This window comes from Tamandua tetradactyla, chromosome 17 (assembly GCF_023851605.1).
Source record: "Tamandua tetradactyla isolate mTamTet1 chromosome 17, mTamTet1.pri, whole genome shotgun sequence".
Lineage (NCBI taxonomy): Eukaryota > Metazoa > Chordata > Mammalia > Pilosa > Myrmecophagidae > Tamandua > Tamandua tetradactyla.
In genome coordinates this window covers 36,326,110-36,349,491 of record NC_135343.1, presented here as the reverse complement: position 1 = coordinate 36,349,491, position 23,382 = coordinate 36,326,110, and the positions used below count along the sequence as shown (strand labels likewise).

Sequence of the window (23,382 nt, the reverse complement as noted above, 5' to 3'; positions counted from 1 at the left end):
CTCCCCATGGGCACTGCCAGTCATGTAGCTGCCCAGGGAGGTTTCCCCAGCTAGCAGCTGGGTCAGGCTAGAGCCAAGGGAGGTCTGTTCCCTCTGGTCTGCACCTTTCCACATGCTACTGTCTGTCCTCAGCTGGGATCACTACTGATCCAGTCCATCTTCTCTCCCCACCCTGATCCCCCGTCTCTCTCCCTGTCCCCTGTCTTGTCTTATGCAGGAGGGGTCAACTCAATCCATCCCATTTGGCCATCTTCCTGGAAGCATGCTGTCTTATTTTAATAGGTACATAGCAATTCATAGATTGGATATATGATATTTTTCTTTATAATCATTAGTGGTGATTCAACCATTAATACCAACACTAACAACAACGTTAATGGAAGACAAGTATATTGGACATGGATGAGAAATCTAATTGGCAATAAATAAGAAAAAGATTATCTTACATTATATATATATATATATATATATATATATATATATATTTTTTTTTTTTTTTTTTTTTTTTTTTTTTTACATGGGCAGGCACCAGGAAACAAACCCGGGTCCTCTGGCGTGGCAGGCAAGCATTCTTGCCTGCTGAGCCACCACGTTATAATTTTTTAAAATTATTTTTAATAAGTTAAATTGGAGGGGAGAGAGACTCACTTCACTTTCCTGTTTATTAGTGCATTTTCAGTGTAACTGAAATTCTGACTCTTCAGAAACACATCTGTGGCATAAAAGCATCTCTTTAAAACCATAAAATAAGAAATATATTTTTGGCTAGCAACTTTAGGAACTTCTTTACTTTTGAAAAATTTTATAGAAAATATATCAAATAACATGCAAAAAAAAGTAAAAAAAAAAATCTGTTTCCTAATTTAAAAAAATCTCTAAGACAAGAAGTTAAAGTTCTTTACTACCTGTCAACCATTTGGTGCATATTCTTTCTGACATTTTATACAGACAATTTCTGTATTAATATATGTGCACATATTGCGCCTGCTTTTTTTTCCCTAACAAAATAGGATCATGCTACTCATACAGGTCTGCAATTTTTTATTTCTTCCCCACTTAAACAATGTATCATGAACTTGGGCAGAAAATTTCTCATTAATTAAACTTATCTATCTTTTATGTTATCTGTATTTGTTTTCTTGTACTGACAGCATTCACAATAGCCAAACTCAGAAGCGACTGATTTATTAATTGAAATACCAGTTTATTAATTTGCATTGTGTGATATATGGCTTCATAAACATTGCTTATTTGCTTGGGGCATTTTCATGTGATGGATGAATTACTCAAGAGACTAAATTATAGATAAGAAGCCTGATTGGTGAACATAGAACAAAAGCAAGTGAGGTGTTCTTACAGGAAACCTCTGTCGAGGTAAGGTAGCTCTGTGACTTGCCCTGCACCCATTTCTCTCTTGACAGCCCACATTAGTCATCTGAGTTATTGCCCTAAATGTGGTTAGAGAAACAGTGAGCAGGTGGCCTCCAGCCTCTGATCTGGACTGCATACTGCCTCTTACTCCATATGAGATATCTGACCAGGTCGTCTTTCATGAGAGAGGACAGCTGATCACGGTACCCTTTATGTGTGAAAAGTGTTCATTAGGAGTTAGCAGGTTGTGACCTATTGTGAAGGGTCCAAGATTGTAAGCTCTTATAGCAGTCGTGTATATTCAGGAGTTGTAACTGTTATTTCTACTGTTTCTGAGGTACTTGGTTATTTGTGTATAATCTTATTGCTCCCAGAAACTTCAGATATTTATGTGACACCTGAGACTCAGACTTAGAGCTCTGAAGCTATGAATGTCAGCAGTATCCCATACAGGAACTATTTAAAAAGTTCAAAAAGTGATCAGACTTTGAGTCGAGGTATGACTGGATTGCTGATCTAGATAGGACTAAGGTAAATCAGAATACCACGTAAAGAATGATATCGTCCATATTTTAAAACTTTAACTTCTACGTGAGACCAAAGGGAGAGATGTTTATTTGGTGCAAAATTCATATTTTGGGTAGTACATTTCCTAATTTAACTTGTGTGGTCAGTTTTGTAGAATGCCATAAGTATGTGGAATTTGAAGACGGTGTGAGATTTTGTTGATTTGCCCAGGTTAGTGTGATGCCCTGATATCTCCCAGAGCAATTTGGGCAGTGAATAAAGAAGTATTTGCAAAGTCCTCTTGGGGGACTGGGGAGAAAGGAGGAAATATTCAACTTCCCTATCTGGGGAGTTTCTGACATTTTTGCAAGCAGTGGGGACAACCAAATCAATAGGCTGAGCCCTTGATCTTGGGGTTTGCTCCTATGAAACTTATTCCTGAGAAGGACAGGTTAAGCCTACTTATAATTATGCCTAAGAGTCATCCCAGAGAACTTCTTTTGTTGCCCAGATGTGTCCTCTCTCTCTAAGCCAACTCAGCAGGTGAACTCACTGTCCCCCCCGCTACGTGGGACATGACTCCCAAGGGTGTAATCTCCCTGGCAACGTGGAACAGAAATACTGGGGTAAGCTGAGACCTGGCATCAAGGGATTGAGAAAGCCTTCTTGACCAAAGCGAGGAGAGAGAAATGATGCAAAATCAAGTTTCAGTGAATGAGATATCTCAAACAGAGTCCTGGAGGTTATTCTTATGCATTGTATAGATATTCCTCAATAGTTTATGGCATGTTAGAGTGACTGGAGGACATACCTGAAACTGTTGAGCTGTGTCCCAGTAGCCTTGATTCTTGAAGACTATTGTATAAAGATAGAACTTTTACAATGTGACTGTGTGATTGTGAAAACCTTGTGTGTCTGATGCTCCTTTTATCCAGAATATAGAGAGATGAGTAAAAAATATGGATTAAAAAAAAATAATGGGGGGGGGAAGAGTAAAATAAATTGGATAGATGATAATACTAATGGTCAATGAGTGGGAAGGGTAAGGAATATGGTATGTATGAGTTTTTTCTTTTTATTTATTTTTCTGGAAATGCAAATGTTCTAAAAATGATCGTGGTGATAAATACGCAACGATGCAATGATATTGTGAGCCATTGATTGTACACCATGTATGAAATGTATGGGTATGAAGATTTGTCGATAAAAATGTTTTTCTAAAAAAGGTGTTCATTAGAATTTAGGAGTTTCCTGAATCTGTCTTGGAAGACATGGAAAAAACCTCTGCTGATAGGTTTTTATAAAAAAAAAACCTATATATGGGTTTTTTATACAGGTAATTTATAAGCAGGTGAGTCTCTGTGGAGGTGACTAATATATATAGGTTTTAACAACCAAAAATATCTTCAGGCATTGCCAGATTTCCCCTGGGGGGTCCCAAATCACCCCCAGTTGAGATCCACCAGTTTAGAGGGGGAGTGAAAAAAGAGCTAGAAAGAACAAAACTAGAATGGAATATTGCATGAGAGTCAACCAAGAAGTGAGATTTAAGGATACTAGTTCCTCTGCAACAGGGGAAAGAGCATGGGATCTGTCATTAGTAGACCTATCTTGGTTTCTACTTTCTCACCAGACCTTTGGTTTATTACTTTGTTCTTCGGATTGTGAATTAGTTTGAGGATTAACATCATTATTATTATTTTTTAATTTGCATACTTATTATGTAACCAGAGCTGTACTGGCACCTTACGTGTATTATAGAGAAAGTACATGTAAAAGTCTTTTGTGAATTATAAGGTATTATATTAGTATATAATCTGTCATCCTATTCACTACTTGCCACTGCTTCTTTCCCTTTAGATCTTTAAAACTACTGGCAAAGATAAAGTTTATTTTTGTTCTTGTTCCTTTGTGAATTTGACCATGATAATAAATATTTTCTAGGAATGGTTACTTTTTCTTTATGTAATTGTAATATATGTAAGCCATATATTATTATTATTATTATTATTAGGTGGATCTAAAATTACATAAGGGATTAAAATACAGTACAACTCATTTTATGAAAATGAATGAGAAGAGTTTCTTAAGTTGAAATGGACCTGGGAAAATTTCCAGGCATGTATCTATTGCATAAATTGAATAACATCACATAAATCTTTGAGAAATCCCATTGTTAACATTTTTCTATCCAGAAAAGTACCTGTTAATTTCTTGTCCTTTTGTTTCTGGTCCTTAAGTCAATTAGTAAACTGATTACTCAATAAATGTTTGCCGAAATGAAAGTATAAATTACAGAAAACATGTTACCTGTCCTCTAGCAGGTTATTTATTAACAATGATCAGTGACCCTATTCTTTAGTGTTAGATTTACCCAATGTAAAATTATCTGCCTGCCTGTAAATTCTTTGAGTTTCTCCAGAATTCGTCCTGTAGATTAGATTGGGTAGGTGGGTTTGAGGGAGTGTGTGGTAGGTACCTACGTGACCCATAATTGCTGGGTATCTATGAAAGGGGCTCTGTAATACTTGAAATATTTGCTCAAGCCCTAGAATTCACCAACATCTCTTTGCCTTCTGGGTTGTAGTATTTGGCAACCTGCTGTCTCCCACATGTCTCCTAACGATCTTATTGGCTCAGTCTTGACTTAACTGTCATGATGCATTGAACGTATCCTCTATAGTTAAATTTTAATACTGACCCTGTATGCTTCCGTTTTTCCTTTATGCTCAGGTATCATAATAATCATATGGATATGGGGCGAGTTTTCTTAATTAATGAGAATTTTTAATTCAGTGAAATTGTGTATATTATAAAACATGCCACTCACAATTACTTTTTGTATCAATTTTTCTTCAATACTTGAGACCAAGTGTGGAATGTTTCTCTTCTTTTTAGGTTCTAAACTGCTTTTTTTATGGAGCAGCTTTATCTATCAACAAAAACCTCCCTTCTCTCTGAGATCCCTATTAATAACTGTTCGAACTGATAAAGTTGACCTTGTTCACCACTGTGTCCCCAACAACAGAATGTGCCTAGCATGTAATAGGCACTAACATATATTTTGATCTACTGAATGGGTGAAACCTAAATTTTTGTGTTTATGTTTTGTTTTGGTTAATGATGTCATCTGGTATGATTTTTCTCTTCTTTCTTCTCCTAGTGCCATTTCACTTTGAGTTAAGTACTCAATATAAGTATCATAGATTTTAAAGTTTAGAGAAACCAATCTGGACAGCCATCTGAAGAGCATGAGAATCATTTCCCAATTTCTTAAAGAGAAAGCACACTTCTCTGGTGAAGAAAATGAGAAGAAAATGCTAAAGGCCACAGAGAGCAACATGGTCAGAGCAGGAGTAACAAGAAAGCATCTCTCAGGAGGGTGCTAAAAGAAAAGGAAAAGCTGCAATCCCTATTTTGCCTTAGTCTTCTGCACACAGAACACTATTCAAATCAAAACTGTGTTGGAAATCCTGTGGTCTCATTGGTTCTGTACCTGGTCTGTTCTCAAGCTCAGATCTGTTCCAAAGGTGTTCTCCTTTGCCTCTCTGCCTGCTCTTTTTTCATTTTCTAAGCTGCCAGAATCCTTCAACCCCTTGCAATGGAAATATTATCTTGGTACACATTTTCCTTCTTGTCCTACCAAATCTTGTTTAGGCCCTTTCCATTTTGGAGGGCTAAAGGACTAACCGCTTTGGGGAAACAGGCAGGGCAGAAATAAGGAAAGCGCTTTTTAGTCAGACCTGGAATATTCTTTCCCTGAGTTTCAGACCATTTTTTACTTACTCTAATTACCTCCCTTACCATATCCAGGAGTATCACTGGCACCAGTACTTGAAAGCTTTATGTTTCCCCACAGGCTGTTTTATAAAAATACATGAATTAATTTATTAATCTGTTTATTCCTTCTTGTTCCAAAAAAGTACTTAAGGCCCATGAAACATATGCCAGCCTATGAGCTTATAAAATTAATGGATTTTCTCACCAAGTTCCTGTTTGTGGTATCAGAGATAGTAATCTGAACTAGACATATACCAGAACTAGATTCCAGCAAGAGGGTAGCTCTGATCTTTTAACACTTCTAAAAGTTGGAGTGTCCCAGAACTCAAACTTTGGACCTCTTCTCTCTATTCATTTTTAAAGGAGCACTCATCCAGTTCCATGACTTTAATTACTATCTTTATATTACTGATGGCCAGCAAATATAACCCCAAACCCCACTTCCCTCCTGAAGTTCAAACTCATATCTGTCTACATGTATGTCCATGGCATCTCAAACTTAACATGTCCAAAACCAAGCCCTACAATTGATTCCTTGCTATCTAAATTTGCTTTTCCTCTGGTGTTCCCTATATCAATAAAGCCAGTTGCTCAGGCCAACACATTTAGAGTCAGTCCTATCATCTCTCTGTCTCTCTCTTTTATATGCCACATGTAATCTTTTTGCAAGTCCTGGAAGATGTACCTTTAAAATATGTTCTTTTCATTTCTGCTCAGGAGTGATAATAATCTCAAATCTGTCCACATAGCATTTCCCTAGCATGACAATTCTAGTCTAACCATCATCTTCTTTTAACTGGACCACTACTAGGGCCTCCTAGTTGTCTTCTTGCTTCCACTCTTGCCCTGAGCCCCTACCATTCTATTCCTATCATAGTAGCCAGAGTGTTCCCTTCAAAACATAATTAGATTATGATTCTCCTCTGCTTAAAACCCAGTGGCTTCTTATCAGCAAAGCCTAACCTAATCTGTCCCTTGACTCCCTCTGTGGACTCATCCTCTATGAATAACCCCCCTTAGTCATTCCACTGCACTAGCTGTTCTTCAGTCATCTCAGGCACCTTACAACCTCAAGGTTTTTGCATTTATGTTTTCTCTTCCTTGAACTCTCTTTGTCCAGATGTTTATGTGACTTCCTCCTTTACTTCATTTGGATCTGTACTCAAATATCATCTCCTCAGAGAGGCCTTTTTATTTCTTTATTAGTTATCCTACTTAGAATAGCATCCTTCTAAAATCCCCAAATTACTGTTTTATTTTTTCCACAGGCCTTATCACTGTCTGGCATTATATTACAACTATTTGTTTTCTTTTTCTCTGTCTACCTACTTGTTTTAATTTGCCAAATCTGCCAGAATGCAATATACCAGAAATGAGTTGGCTATTATAAAAGGGATTTATAAGTTATAAGTTTACAGTTCTAAGGCCATAGAAACTAAGGCATCCATAGAAACTAAGGCATCCAGATACCTTGGCTCAAGTAAGGCTGATGTCTGTCACATAGGAAAGCACGTGACTGGCATTTGCATCCTCTCCCAGCTTCTGGTTTCAAATGGCTCTCTCAGCCCCTCTGGGTCCTTCTGGCTTCTTGCTTGCTTTGTATGTCACGGGAAGGCACATGGCAATGTCTGCTGGCTCTGCATCTCCAAACGTCCATGTCTAGGCATCTGCTCTGTCTGTCAGCGCTTCAGATATCTCCTTTGGCACTTCAAGCATCTCCAAATGTCTGCATCTGTGTCGCTAATGGTTTGTGTGTAGCTTCTGCCAGCTCTCTCAGCTCCTGGTGTCTCCTGGGGCTTCTGTGTTTCCAGGGTCTGTGTCTCTGTCAGCTCTGAGCAACTCCAAAATGTTTCCCCTTTTAAAAGACTCCAGTAAACTAATCAAAACCCACCTTAAATGGGCAGAGTTACATCTCCATCTAATCAAAAAAGATACCTGCAATTGGGTGTGTCACATCTCAGTGGAAGTAATCTAATCAAAAGGTCACGCCCACAGTGGAGTTGGTCAGTCTCCATGGAAACAATCTAATCAGAGGTTTCTACACTAAACAATAGGTCTGCCTCCTACAAGATTAAGTTAGGAAGAGAACATGGCTTTTCTGGGGTGCATAACAGTTTCAGGCTAGTACAGGCAGTTTTCTAGAAGAGGGAGCTATTGCAGAAAGACTAGGGCTAACTGTGGAAATTCTGAGAAAGCAGTTTTAGACTTAGCCTCAAACCAAAAAGAGTCACTGCTTCCTTCTCATTGCCTTAGTCTACCCAGTATGTACTCCTACAGTCAGTAATAGTACTTTATCACACTTATTGCTTGAATTTCTACTTCTCTCTATTAACCTATATTGAACCTATTTTAAAGATTATATTTGAATTAATTTTTAAGCCATTATGTTTAGTTTAGTGCTTGGCATATAACTGATACTCAGTTTTTGTTGAAAGAAAAAAAAAAAAAACACTGAACAAATAGCCTTCAAATTGATGAGAACTTTCCAGTGGTGGAACAGTTTTCCTATAGAGTACTGAGCTTCTGGTCATTGGCACTTTTCCAGCATAAGCTGGATGCTTGAAGGATGCTTGGAGAGATGAAGTAGATTGAACTTCCTTGCTCTGTAGAAGTGGAAAATTAGATCAGATTTCCTCAACTATTTAAGTTATCTCTGTTAAGTTAGTTATGATGCTTTCTCCAAAAATTTATTGAGTACCTACTATGTGCCTGGTATTATTCTAGGTGCTAAAGATACAAAAGATAAAAGTGGCCTAGCCAATAACTTTAAGGAGCTAATAGTCAATTAAGAAAAGAGCTGCTTAAGAGAATAGGTGTAAAGTTTTAGTAGATAAAAATAAATAGAAAATAACAGATTTTAAAGATGTTTTGAATAAAGAATAAGAACTTGTTAAGGGGTTGAACTAGACACAAACGAAGACATGGAGAGTGACTGTCTGAGAAGAGAAAATTTGGGGAGTGAAGACCAAGTGCTATATTTTTATGGGGAAATTTGTCAAAAGAGTAATAATAGTATTCACCGTCATTGGTGCAGGTTAGGAATTCAGTAGCGATTAATTAATTTGTGAAGTATTGTGAAATTCTTGGAACAAATGTGCTTTCTGTTATCGGTCTCCAAAACCCAATAAAGGTAATTAAGTCTGCCCCCCCCCCCACCTTCAGGGCATTAACAGGAAAAGGAACAGCCCCTAAGTCATGCATTTCACAATGTAAAAGTAAGCCTTCTGGTGACTTGAGCAAAGTTTCTGACAGTTGTGGATAAAGGGGCCCTTCAGTGTCTTTTCTGGTTCATGTCTCTGGAATCTGTAAGGCTGGGGGAATTGTGGTCTTGATATTTCTCTGGCCTTTCATGCTTCTTCTTCTTATATGGGTCCAAATACGTTTTGATGCAGAATCGTGTTCTCTAGCTGGGGTGTGGTAGCTAGGTGGGTGGGAAACTCCCCTGTTTTGTTTAAAATCATGGTTGTTTTTGGATTTGGCTAGCATTTTCATGATTAGCTTACTGACAATCGGGTTTTTTCTTCTTATGCCATATGTTATTCCATGACTCATCGTCTCTGAGTCTGTTGCCTCGAAGGTGAAACTGTTTCTTCCAATGTTGATATTTCATAATCTCATAGATAACAAGCATATGCATAGTCCTTTTAGGAAGTTTTAAACATTGGGAAATGAATGAATTATGCTGCCACAAATGAAAACGAGCAATATGAAATAATAATGATGATATCCAGCCATCTTTTGTTAGGTAGTTGGGTGAATACTGAGAGTTGTAAGGCCTGGGTACTTTACTATATTTCATGATCTCTCCTTGTGAAATTGTTTCTGGTGTATGTTTTTTATTTTAAAATTTTGCTTTAATTGTATTGATTTACATGTATTTTAATATTTTAGATCAAGATCTTTTATTTTTAGAAGTGGAGTTTAAATTCTAAACAAATCATAGTATTAGCGGTTTATATTATAATGTGATGTCTCTTCTATAATTAATGTATAGAGATGACTGTTTAATTCTCAAGACATTCTTTTAATTTCTGATATAAATTATAATCTTTCAAAAAATTTTAAAAGAACCGCATTATGTCCACTGTATGCAAAATAAAGCAGCCTAGGTACTTTCTAAGTATTTAGAAGTTTAGGCTTCTAATGCGCATGCACTAAATTTGATTTCTCATGGCTTTAATCAGTGCTTGCATTGTGTTGTATCACTAAGCCCCCTCTCTCTTTTTTCACTCTGAATAGCAGTCATTGTTTTTCAGTGAAGAAAAACTCTTTATAAAATTTCATGGTGTAAATATATGTGTAAGTATGTATAAATTGTGTATTTAGAGAGATTTTTTAAAAGATTCTAATTCTCGGCTTATCTTTCCCCCCACTCTGGTTTCCTGGTTTTAGCTCCTCTTTGATTCAGGTGTGTTAGTGTCCCTAAGCCTTTGTGGGCCACAGCTGGAGAAAGTGGTGATTGACAGAAGCCTGGTGGGGAAGCTCATCTCAGACACCATCAGTGATGGTAATTACTCCCGTGTGCAAATCAATTGCCTACATTAACAGTGGAGCAAGAGAAATAATGAGTCAACAGGTAGTCTAATTATTACCACTAAGGACTTGTAAACACAACAAGTAATTGCTTGTAATAGCATAGTTACAACCCTTGGGACCAATACAAGTTTTGACTAATATTTTGTATCAAAGTTTTTTATCTTATCAAGTGTTAGGCTCATTTTCTGAGTGTTTTTGACTCCTTCAAAAAATGTGAATGTAAGCATTTTCAAAATAAATTGGTTTTTTTTAGGTGTGTTCTTTCAGAATTAGTTCCCTGTTCTTAACATTTCAAATATTTTTCCATTTCAAATGAATTTCAAACAACACAAATGTGTCAACATAGCTACCAATAAAAAAAAATATCTGTGCTCCAGGCTCTTAGCAACATTTTTTTGTTACCAAAGTCTACAAATACTAACTTCCGAGAGATTTTGGACTATATTTTATAAACATTAAAATCACTGCCAACTGTACCGAATAAATCTGGATCCGATTAAATGACATCACAATCAGTATAGAATTAATATACGGCACTTAAGACAAAAGACTAAAAGCCGGTTGCTGGAAAGGAAGGATTGAGCCATAAAGGCTGTATGTCTGTTTCATTTAATCCAAACTCCAACCTTACAAGGTATAGCTATTTCTATTGTATAGAAAAGGAATCTGAAACTGAGATACTGAAGGGCCTGCTCAGGATTATATAGTTAGAAAGGGACTGAGCTGAGATTTGAACCCAGGTTTTAACCTTAAATTCCATTTTCTTTCTACTATACTGTGCTGACTGCTGAATTTTTAAAGATTAAAGACTAAGGATAAGTTTTCTTATCCAAAGACTGCATTATCATGAAGGACTGAAAATTGCTAGTATCTTAAATTGAATAATCAAAGAAAAGTGTGGTTTAGTAGAAAGAACAGAGGTGTTGAATAAAAAAACCTTGCTTCTCCTGTATACTCTCACTAGCTATCTCTGAACAAATCAAACACAATTTCATCATCTTAAAGAAAAGCACTCTGCAGAATGGCTATAATTAGCAACATGACTGATAATAATAAACTGGGGACAGGTTTGAGAGTGTGCAATTTTCTTTTACTTAGAGGAATATGGTACTAAACGTCTTGGAAGACGTTCCACTTTCATATCTCTAGTAACTGATCCCTTTGTTGATACTGCAAATAAAGTAATGGCCGTGATGGCTTTCTCATACTGATGCTCCTCCGTGAGAATTAAAAGGAGACTTCCAACACTATTCATGTTTCTAAGTTATCTTTCTTCACTTGTTTTATTTATATCAGAAATAATCACTCTCTTAAAAGCATGATAATAATGTGATTTCTTGGTAGTTATCCAGATTTTCCATATTGCATGAATCCACTGTTGGTCATTGCTTCATGGCTAGGGTTTAGGAAGTAAAGGAACATTTAATAATTTCTTTATGTTGAAAACAATATAAAACACTTATGAAATTCCTATTATATGCTTTATCAATAATTTTATATAACAATTTGACCCTTTATGTAGCCCATCAATATTAATTATCTACTTGTGTGCTCTCGAAAGAAAGTTTAGAAATATTTTTGCTAAACTTCATTATTAAATATTGGTTTATATGGTATACATACTGGGGATAACATGCTTTATTTTATTCAACTTGTATATTCTCAAGGAGGTTCACTGATGTAAATTAAAAAGAAGAGATTTGGTAGAGGATACTCATCTGTATCCTCTAATAAATCCAAATTATTTTCAGATGATTTATATTATATAACACAGGATTAAAGGCTAAGCATGAATAAAAGTAAGTGTTTTCGTCTTTACATGCAGGTGCCCTGGTTCTAAATGCATCTCATTCAGTGGTTGTCCCCACATATCAGTATAAATTTAAATGATCACAGGAAAAAAGGAAATGTATCAAATCTATGCATGATTAGATTGATGGATATTATTTATCTTTAATATTCTGGTAGAAAGTCACAATGATACTTGGATCTTTAGAGATTTCAATATATTATTCTTTATTCTAAAAATAACTGTAATGTCTCAGTAGAAGAAAAACTTATTAATTCATTACAAATCTGTTTTTGTTTTGTTTTGTTTCTAGCTCTTCTCACCGACAATTTTATCATCTTATCATTTTTGGCACAAAACAAACTATGCTTTATTCAGTTTACCAAGAAGATAGGTTCTCCTGATGTAAACAAAAGACTGGAAAAACTCTCAGCCTTGGATTACAAGGTAGAGATTTCAACTTAAAAAATAATTATTAATTACTAATGTATAATAGAATATCACATGAGTTGATGGAATGCTCATTATTCTTGAATAGTTCTGGATTCCAGAAAAAAACAGGTTTGTTCTAGGACTAAGTGGATACATTGTAAATAGTGATCGTCTTAAATTTATTTAGTTTTTTTTTTACTCTCACTTAGAAATCTAACGTTGACATATCTAGAGCAATTTACATAGTACTTACAGAAGTCAAAGGCAGATAGTAGGGGCAAGTTACATTTTTGAAAACGTCTCTCTTGCTAATGGTAGTATATATACCATTCTCATTTTTCCTTAAGGCTCCATATAATCTTTCTAGGCTAGGATGGTTGATCTGGTTTCCATTTCACAAGAAAAGAAAGAAAAAAGACACTTTCAAGGTTAACAAAAAAGTGTAATGAACAAGGAATGGGAACCCCATTCCCCCTCCCCAAAACTGAAGGCAATGCAAAAAGAAATCTCTCTTTATATGTTAGTATCTCTCCCTTCACTAACTCCAGTTAATTCGTTTCCTCGTATTGAAAACTTTACATCTGTTAAGGCAGGATTTTTATTTTAAGTGATGTGTTTCAGTTTTGCTACATTGTATTTTAACTTGCTTGAAAGGCATACTCTCTGGTAGGTTGAGTATCTAATACATTTTCCAGGCTGTTTCAGTTCAAGGCCTCTTTTCAGCAATGACTTGTGTTTGCAAGATTGATCCAGCCTCTGTGCCGTGGATTTGAGACAGTTCACTGTTCACTGGGAGCAGAGCTGATATACAGCTTCCTTAAAAAAGATGCACGTCTATGCCATACCTAATATATCTATAGCAAGAACAAAGACTTTTAGAAGTGGGCTTTATGGCTTGAAACTTTAAATGTGTGTTTTTAGAAAAGTAGTATTTAACCTAACCTTTTGCCGTTTGGGATTATTTCTTATGACTGAGGTGGTAGTGGTATGGGGAGGATTTAATTTAATTTGGTTGAAACATCTATTCTTATAAAAAAGATTTTAACAGAAGAAAAATATAGTAAGATTTTATCGTAATAAACTAGAATCTGGTTTTGTTTGTTAGCTTTGTGGAGCCTCTGTAAAACTTTGAATAATACTGATTTTCTTTCCCTGAAATCAGTGGTATTATATTTTGGTTAGTCAGAGGATGGTATTAGCATTCTTAATGAGATAATATTTTTAAGAATGGTTAACTAGATTTATTTGAAAGGTTATTTACTTGTATTGGCTTTTAAAATGCACTGAATATACATTAAACTATTATATAGACGTTTTTATGGCTGTTTTTCCATTTTAGGTGTGAGGGATATCTTGGTAAAGTCTTCTCAACTGAAGTATAGTAGCTACCCTTTAGGGTGTCATTTTTTCTTATGAACTAGTTGTAGAAAAAAAACAATTTGGATAAAGATTTGGATCTTTATGCCTTGAGTGAGGCAGTTTATTTGCTTATTCTTTCTGCTGTTAGATTTGGGAAATTAGGAACACGGAGATTCCACATCATTCTTCTGTATTGGAGAAGTAACCCATTCCCTTTGGAAAGCCCATGAATTTCATTTTCTGATTTATTATTTAAAATATAAATTTTAATACATAGTCAAAACTACAAAGCTCGTTCATTTTACTTGCCCTCTTAACCATCATGATAGATCTATGGATGCCATTAAAACTCATAGGAAACATGAAATTTCAGATAACTTAAATGATTTGCATTATATGATGACTTACAATGCCAGTTACCAGTTTTAATTCTGTTTCCTCATCTAGAAATTTGTATGTAACATGTTTACATGGTAAATAAAACATTAAAATAACGTCTATATAATTCTTAAGGACTTACAAATTCCATTGCATTTTTCTGAAATCAGATAGCTAGTTAAAATAATGACACTGGGAATTTAAATATAGGAATTTTCCCTTAAAAGCACAAAGTACATCTGTGCTTTTTGTCATTGTCCATCTGGATTTTGAAACAAGGGAGGGGTATAGAATATTATAATTCTGTTTTTCCTTACAGTTGTACTATACTTCTTACTGTTTGAAATAACTTTGGTAAAGAAAATTACAGATAAATATCCCAAAACTATTGACCTTTAACAAGTTTTCGTGTCTACATATTAAAAATACAATTTAATTTATTTAATAGTGAAGGGACAGTACAAGGAGTTAAATATTTACCATGAGAGAACAACACTGGTAATTACTTTGATTTCAGTTCCTTTTGATGTGCATTCAGAGGATGAAGAGGTCAATAATATTATGGCCATGCAAATAGAAAAAGGTTCCTTTTGACCATATTTTTAAAAAATGGCAGAGGATTATTAAAGCATTAACCTTGATTTTAATGGCCTTGGTTGAGTGGTGAGATCACAATTTGGATGAGCCTGATTATTTACTAAATACAATACATAAATGCAACGGGTTCTTAACACCCATTGCACTCTGGCATTATCGCATTACTGCCATCCTTTGTTGCCTTGCAGACAGGAATATGAAAGCAATCTGTCATGTAGTGAGACTGGCTCCAGAAGCATTTCTCTGATAAGAAGACCCCCTGCCCTTTGCTAGTGTCTGGTCCAGTAGGCTTAGCCATGCGCTTAATCCCCAGAAAGTGGTTCGATTATTGCTGACCAGCAATGGCAAGATAGTTTTTTTTTTTTTTTTTTTTTTACTTCCAAGCTATCAACCTTCCATTAATTCCTTAAGCAGAAATACGGTGCAATCTATATTTCCTTGGCATGTGTCACCCAGATGGTGCCGTGCTTATGTTTTCAAATAACCATGTTCCAAAATAACATAGTTTGAATAATAAATTCTTCAAATCCTTCCTAAGAAAGAGAAGCATAATTCTCAGAAGCAGCATAAACTTTTATGCATGAGGCTGTGGCTTATCCCTTTTATGCAGAATATATGCATATATGTCTCATATATTCTTTGAAGAAATATTTGCCTCAAGTTGTTTTTCCTTTTATTATGGTCAGTCATTGTTAGTGTGTTATGTCTTAAACAGTAGTCTGACACTCTTGGTCAGCAGCACTGAACTTGTCATTTAATATAGCTGGTCTTAAATCCTATGTGTAGGTCGATGCTGTCAAGCAACCATGACTGTACATTTTGGTATTGATTGAAATTGCTACAGCCAGTTCCTCCCTAACTCACATTTCTCCTTGATCTTCCCTCTGCTAAAAATGGGGAGAATTTTGAACATATGTCTTTTTTATATATATATGTCAAAAAAATTTGGTAAATTCTGACAATTTGATTTGATCTCCTTAAGCACATATTTAACATGCATATTTACTTGCATTTATCTACATTTGCAGCTGCTTTAATTTTGTAATACTTTGAGGATTTTGCATCTTTTAAAACAAATGTTTCCAGTGTGCTTTTTTTTCCTTAACCATTAGATTTCCTATTACGAAATACCTGGCCCAGTAAACAGGACAACAGAGCGTCATCTAGCTATTAATTGTGTTCAGGATATGGTTGTTTGCTGGTGGCCACTGGACAATGATGAAGCTTGGCCTTGGACCCCTATTTCCTCAGAGAAGAACAGAGCCAATCTGTTGCTCCTGGGTTATTCTCAAGGAAGACTGGAGGTAAATCTAAAACAAATATATACATTTTAATGAAGAGCAGATAAAATATTGTTGGTTTTTCTATCTTGAAATAAAAGTGAATAATTTTTAAACCTCTAATTTAATTTTTCAAATTTCAAAAGGGGAAACTACATTTACAATGGGAACTTAAAGAGTACCATATCTAGAAGTCATAAAAAGTATCATATCTAGAGGATACCTAGACAATTTCAGGGCTGACTGGGAAAGCACAGTGAGTAAGAGCATAGGCTCTCAGGTTCAAATCCTAGCCCAACCACTACCTGGGTCTCCGTTCTTGAGCAAGTTGCTAACCTTTTTGTGCCATAACGTCATAATTTGACAAATGAAGTTAATGTAGATCAGTGAGTCAATACATGCAGTTAGAGCAGGGCCTGCTTATAGTAAACTCTGAGTCACTGTTCATTATTTTGATTCTTGTTCATACTGTCATTACTATTTGCTCGTGATTTCATGCCTGTCAAAGCTATGTTATCAATCACCCTCTTCAAACCTGTGGAGACAAACCCTGGCTGCGCCACGAATACTTAAGGAACACTGCAGAGCAGTGGCCCTCTCAGTCTGGTATCTTGTTTCAACAGAAGCACCAAAAAGGTTACTCTGGGAGGTGAGGACAACATCCCCAGCCTCTCTATTCCTGACTCAATCAGTCATTTGTATATGTAAATGTATGTATATTTTCAGCTGTACCAGTACTTTGAGCATGAAATTTCTTTTCTTTTTTTCTGACTTAAAAAAGAGCCTTCTTTCTTTTTTAAAAAACAACAGCATTTTACTTGGAGAACATTGTGTGTTCCTTCCTACATATTCTCTAAATCTGTTATCTTTTAGGGTTTAAGGAGTATTTCCTAGAATTAGTATTCTGAGATATAAAGAACAAGTCCAAGTTTTCTCTTTCTTCTGGTTTTATAATCTTTCAGGAAGTAATTTAAAACTGAAGAATCCTAATTTTTAGTTAATTAATTTTTGTAGTCTGTCTTCTTTAAGAATCCTCTCAATTGCCTATAGATTTTTTTAGTTTCTTTTTTTCTGGAACTTTTCCAGTTTTGTTGCAGTGACTAAAACTACTTAAGTGCTTTAGGCATGGATAGTGATTCTGTGAGATTAGGGGAGTATGTTTTCCTGTTTACTTCGTGCTCGTACCTACTGTTTTATTGATCTTGGGTCCAGAAGCTCATTGAATAAAAGACTTCATCAAAATGACTTCATGTAATAAAGCTAATTAAAATTAAGTTAAATGTTTTGTCTTATAATAGAAGTAAAAATAATCAAATCATCCTTTAGTTATACATTATAGAAAATACCATTTCTGGAAATGGATGCATTAGTGAAATTAGGACCACCCAAAAATGGTTTACTAAGGATTTTCTTGTCTCATCTCTTGGTATCATCTAGGTCATGGGTGTTGGAATTGGACAAACCTGACTTTACCTGTAGATTTAACCATATGCTAACCTTGTGACCTTAATTAAGTTTAATCCTTCTAAGCTTCTGCCTGCTAATTTGGGGTTTTGTAGCCCTGGGTAGTCACTTACTCTCTTTGGCTTTAGTTACCTAATTTTTAAAATGATGAGTTTTAACCAGCTAAGTCACCTCTGAGTCCCCGACAGCTCTGAAAGTGCTAATCTGGATTCTGAAGCACAGATCTGATCAACCATTGCCTGATCAGATGTCTTCAGGGGTACTGCACAGCCTCGGCACTTAAAAGCCCACCTTGATTGGCCCTTACCTACTTTTTCACTGTTATTTTCCTTATACTCTGTTGTAGTCAAATGAATTTACTCTATTCCTTATTATTTCCTATTTTCTGCATGTGTAGATTACTGGTATTTCTACCCAAAAGGCCTTCCCCTCTCTCTGCCCACATCATTGAGCAACTATCCCACTTGACCATGGAGTAAACACTGTATTACATGCCTGGGGTCCCCAAGTGAATAAGAAACTGTCCTGGACTGCAGCGATCTTAGTGTCTCACAAGGAGATGCAAATATGAAAACGTGTAGGTACAACGAAGTGTTAATGATGTTGGAGTAAAATATATATTAACCACAGTGGGACCCAATGCTCTGTTTGATTATACTTAGAGATGCTAAAGAGGGAGAAATAAAAGAGACTTCATAATGTCCTCAAATGTGTGATTGGCACACAATCTTACATTCTTTTTATTATCCTTTCTAGGTTTGATATCAAGGTTGTACCAACCCTGTGGAGTTAATTGGCTAGGTCTTTCTTTTTCTCCTCTCTGAAACAGTACCAGGAAGGAATTATCTGATACTTGGAGGTTTAGAAAATTATACATTTTATATAGGTATTTAAATATATTTTCATCAAGTTGTATATCATATTTGCATGTGATTTTTTTATTCACCATTGATTACATAGTTTATTCTAATATATAATTCATTTTGGGGGGAGGTAGCATTTGTCTTAGGTAATATTAGCCTATTACAAAAAATTTGTAAAGCTTACTTTTTCAGAACCTTATGTGAACTTCAATACGCAAAAAAAAGTTTTTGTATTTTTTTTAAGAAATGCTTAGGGAGATCATTGTTTTTCCTCTTTGTGTGTGTGTGATGTAGTAGTCTTTACCTATGAAATATAGCAAATGTTTCAAAATATCATAAACCAAAACCACTAGTCTGTAAGAGCAATATCGCAGCATAATTGGCCAAGGAACTTTTAAAGTTAGTCATCATAATATGCCTTTAAATCCTAAACTTCAAACCAAAAAAATAAAATAGAAGCCTTATAAAGTAGAAATGTGATCTTTGAATCTAACAAACTAAGAATTTCAAAAATTGCTTCCCATCCAGGTTCAATCAGGAAAGATAATAAGCTTTTATTTGGATAGTGGCTGAATCCTTGAGCAGTAGTTCCTAGCTTTGGCAACACATTACAATCACCTGGGAAGCTTTTATAAAGGGATACCCTACCTACCATCACCACCAGTTACTCAGAATCTTGGGGGCATAGGGATGAGGACATCAGTATTCTTTCAAAGGTTCTCTAGGTGATTCTCAAATGCATGCAAGTTGAGAACTACTGCTTTATAGCAATCTTAAAAAATTTTTTTTTAATTTTAAAGCCTTTTTTTTTTATAACAAACCGTGTAAAGGATAGAGCCCACTTACTGAACCAAATGAGAGTTTTAACAGTAGATTCTAAGTTGAAAAATGGCTTATCAGGCAGCTAAAAAAATGAAAACAAAGGAAACATAGACATAAGCTCTCTGACTAAATTATCTGTCTTTCAGAGAGGAACGGTTTTTATTTTATGGGTATTAGAAAACCACTGATCTAGTTTCATACCACACAGTTCTAAACAAAAGTATATATCTTAATTAGAAGCACAGAGGAGAGAGTGTTATATAGTCTAAGGGAAAAAAATATTTTAAAAATATCAATGTGTAGTGTACAGAAAAATAATTTTTATCAGTAAATTTAAAATAAATTTTAATTGTGCTTGTGGATTGTCATATATAATATGTGGTAGTCATTTTCATTTAAATTTCCACATATTCTTTACATTTCCTTTTGGAAGTTATTACCATCATCATCCTTCAACTATTTTATTCATTCACTTTGTCAATGAGATAACAACACAACTTATTCTCCCCTTTGCTTTCTATTTAAGCAGTTGTTTTTAACTTTTTAAACTTTTTAGCTGTGTGGATTTGATAATGCTTTCTGATTATGGTGATAATTTCAAGATATCTTACTTAGAAAAGGTCACCTGGATTTATTTATCAAATTAATCAAAAACACATAAACAAGGTAAACCTACAACTACTCTAATAAATAAATTATATAGTTTCTTAAAGAAAACACAAACAGGGCTTTTAAAGCCATAAACACCGTATTCAGGGCTAAGGAGATACTGTAACCTCACAAAAGGTATTTTCCCATGAGAATTAAAAACTGTTCTTACAGTGATTTACATGCTTACCAACTGATGGAAAAGTAAAAATGTGACCATCTTTTAATATACTATAATTTGACAAAAGCATTCAAAAAGCATTATAAATACCTTCAACTGTAAAACCATAATATTGAAAAGACATGTTTCTTCCAAAGAAATGCATTGTATTGCATAGCTCTCAACCAAATTGCAAAAGTATCCTGTTTTACAGTTGTTTCTTTTTTAATCTCTTTATTATAAAATAAAACACACTTAAAGAAAATCAAATTTTCTAGTTTGCTAGCTGCCAGAATGCAATATACCAGAAACAGAATGGCTTTTAACAAGGGGAATTTAATAAGTTGCTAGTTTACAGTTCTAAGCCTGAGAGAATGTCCCAATTAAAACAAGTCTATAGAAATGTCCAATCTAAGGCATCCAGGGAAAGATACCTTGGTTCAAGAAGGCCGATGAAGTTCAGGGTTTCTCTCTAAAGTGGAAGGCACATGGTGAACACGATCAGGGCTTCTCTCTCAGCTGGAAGGGCACATGGCGAATGCGGCATCATCTGCTAGCTTTCTCTCCTGGCTTCCGGTTTCATGAAGCTCCCTGGGAGGCATTTTCCTTCTTCATCTCCAAAGGTCGCTGGCTGGTGGACTCTCTGCTTTGTGGTGCTGCAGCATTCTCTTCTCTCTCTGAATCTCTCATTCTCCAAAACATTTCCTCTTTTACAGGACTTCAGAAACTAATCAAGACCCACTCAAATGGGTGGAGACATGTCATCCCCTAATCCAGTTTAACAACCATTCTTGACTAAATCACATCAGCCAGGGAGATGATCTCATTACAGTTTCAAATATACAGTGTTGAATAAGGATTATTCTACCTTTAAGAAATGGGATTTATATCAAAACATGGCTTTTCTTAGGGGGCATACTTCCTTTCAAACAGCACACCACCAAAGTTAACTTTTTGGAAAACTGCCAAACTGTGGCTATATCATTTTATATTGACAACAAACAATGAATGAATTTCCTATTTCCCTACCTCCTGCCCAACACTTGTTATTTTCCATTTTTTTAAATAGCCATTCTAGTAGGTGTAAAATGGTGTCTCACTGTGGTTTTAATTACATTACCCTAATGGTTAAAGATATTGAGCATCTTTTCATGTGCTAATTAGCCATTTTTGTATCTTCTTAATAGAAATATCTATTCAAGTTTTTTTGACGATTTTTAATAATTGGGTTGGTTGTTTATTGTTAAGTTGAAAGATATCTTTATATATTCTGGGTATTAAACCCATATCGAATATATAGTTTCCTAATATTTTCTCCCATTTTGTCTTTTTAGTTTCATGATAAAGTTCTTTGAAGCACAACATTTTTAATTTTAATGCAGTCCTATTTATCTATTTTCTTTTGTTACTTGTATTTTAGGTGTAAAATCTCTGAACCAAACCATTGTCTAATACAAGGTCCTAAAGATACTTCCCCTATATTTTCTCTTAGGAGTTTTATAGTTTTGGTTCTTAAATTAAGGTCTTTGTTCCAGCTTTTATAAATGATGTGAGATACGGGTCCTCCTTCATTCTTTTGTATATAGATGCCCAGTTTTCCCAGCACCATTTGTTGAAGAAGCTAGTCTTCTCTCATTTGGGTAGGAGAGACTTGGCACCCTTGTCAAAAATCAGTTAGCCCAAAGTGGGAGGGATGAGAGTTTAGGGGAAGTTTAGATTTCTTATTTGGTGAGGGTGTGTTTATTGGTTATGTTTTTCTTGGGAACAATGAAATTATCTAAAATTGAGAGTGTTGATGGACTGTGGACTTTGGGCATTATACATAATGCCTAATAAATGTAGGTGGCTGAAGGATGCACTGAATGAAAAGTAGATTGGTGAATGAAGGTATATACATATGCTTGAATATTGTGCTGCTACAAAAAGGAATGAAGTTGTGAGGCATACAACTTTGTGAATGAACCTGTGATACATTTGATGAGGCAAAATAAAACAGACACAAAAGAGCAAATATTGTATGATCTCATTTAGAAAATACTTATAAGAAAACTAGGGCCTATATTGTAAGCTCTTATAACAGTCACATTTAGTCTAGAGTGGTGATTGTTATTTCTGGACTTTGAGAGGCTGTTTTCTGTATGTGTAACCTTGTATTTACAGATAAGAACAAAGCCTGTTAGGTCAGGATTGAAGTAATTCAGAACACAGGGGTGAGAAAACATTGTCTATAATTTAGAATCTCACCTACTCTTTGAGACCAAGGAAGAAAGATTTATTTTGTCCTGAACCTAAATTTTCTGTAGCACATAATCTAACTCAACCTGTCCGGATAGCTCATTTAAACAACTGAAATACAGGAAGCCCAGAATAAGAATGAGGGCCTTTAATCCTGTATAGCTTAATGTAATGCCTGAATGCATCCCAGAATATATTAAGCAGATAGTGAAAAAGTATTGGCAAGGTCCCTTGAGGGATAGGATAAAAAATATGGAACTATTAAACTTTGCCATCGGGGAAACCCCTGATACTGTGCAAAACACTAGGGACACCCAAATCAATAGGCCAAGCCCTTAATCTTGAGGCTTGTTCTTGTGAAGCTTATGTATGTAGTGGAGAAGCTTAGCCTACCTGTGAGTATGTCTAAGAGTTGCTTCTGGAGTACCTCTTTTGTTGCTCAGATGTGGTCTCACTCTCTCTAAGCCCAATTCTGCAAGTGATATCATTGACTTACCCCCTATGTGGGACATGACATCCAGGGATGAAAGTCTCCTTGGTGACATAAGAGATGACTCTGGCCCTAGCACCATAGGATCAACAATGCCATCCTGCTAAAAGGGGGGCAAGAAGTATAACAAATAAGTATCAGTGGCTGAGAGAGTTCAGATAGAGTCAAGAGGCTACACTGGAGGTTATTCTTAATGCAAGCTTCAGTTAGACATTGCTACTTATCATAACTTGCCAAATCACAACCACAACCATTTCTGCCAATCTAAAGAAGACCTAGGACAATATATAAGATTCTACAAAAGTTCTGTGTACTAGGGTAACTTTCCAAAAACCTGCAACCTCCAGATGGGTCCCTGGACCAGTTAAGTCCTGAAACCTAGAAGGGCCAGCATCTCCAGAACATTAACTAGTTTCATCCTCTTACCTATATTATTGACATCCCCTTTCAACATGAAAAAGTTAGAATGGGCATAGCTCAAATACCCCTAAAGAGTGAGAGAAAGGTCAAAGGTGATGGTGGAGTTATATAGAGAAGGTAGGATTTAATAAATGATTATGATTGCTGAATCAATATGCTGATATTTCTTTTAGTCTCCAATATCCTAGAGCAAAAGTAAAAACCTAAAATTCTGGAATTGGAACCCATACTAAACTCTGAAATCTGTTCTA

General features: G+C 35.4%; 1 protein-coding gene across 10 annotated transcripts in view; it reads left to right on the top strand.

The window, feature by feature from the left end:
- Nucleotides 1-23,382, top strand: part of WDPCP (WD repeat containing planar cell polarity effector) — a 486,016-nt gene that overhangs the window by 180,852 nt on the left and 281,782 nt on the right. For all 10 annotated transcript variants that reach the window (XR_013164298.1, XM_077134369.1, XM_077134366.1 and 7 more), the window contains 3 exons: nt 10,051-10,165; nt 12,297-12,430; nt 15,862-16,053. Coding sequence is in view for 9 of the 10 variants with exons in the window: in XM_077134369.1 (XP_076990484.1) it covers nt 10,051-10,165; nt 12,297-12,430; nt 15,862-16,053 (441 nt within the window). In the remaining variant the exon portion in view is untranslated. The remainder of the gene's footprint in view (nt 1-10,050; nt 10,166-12,296; nt 12,431-15,861; nt 16,054-23,382) is intronic.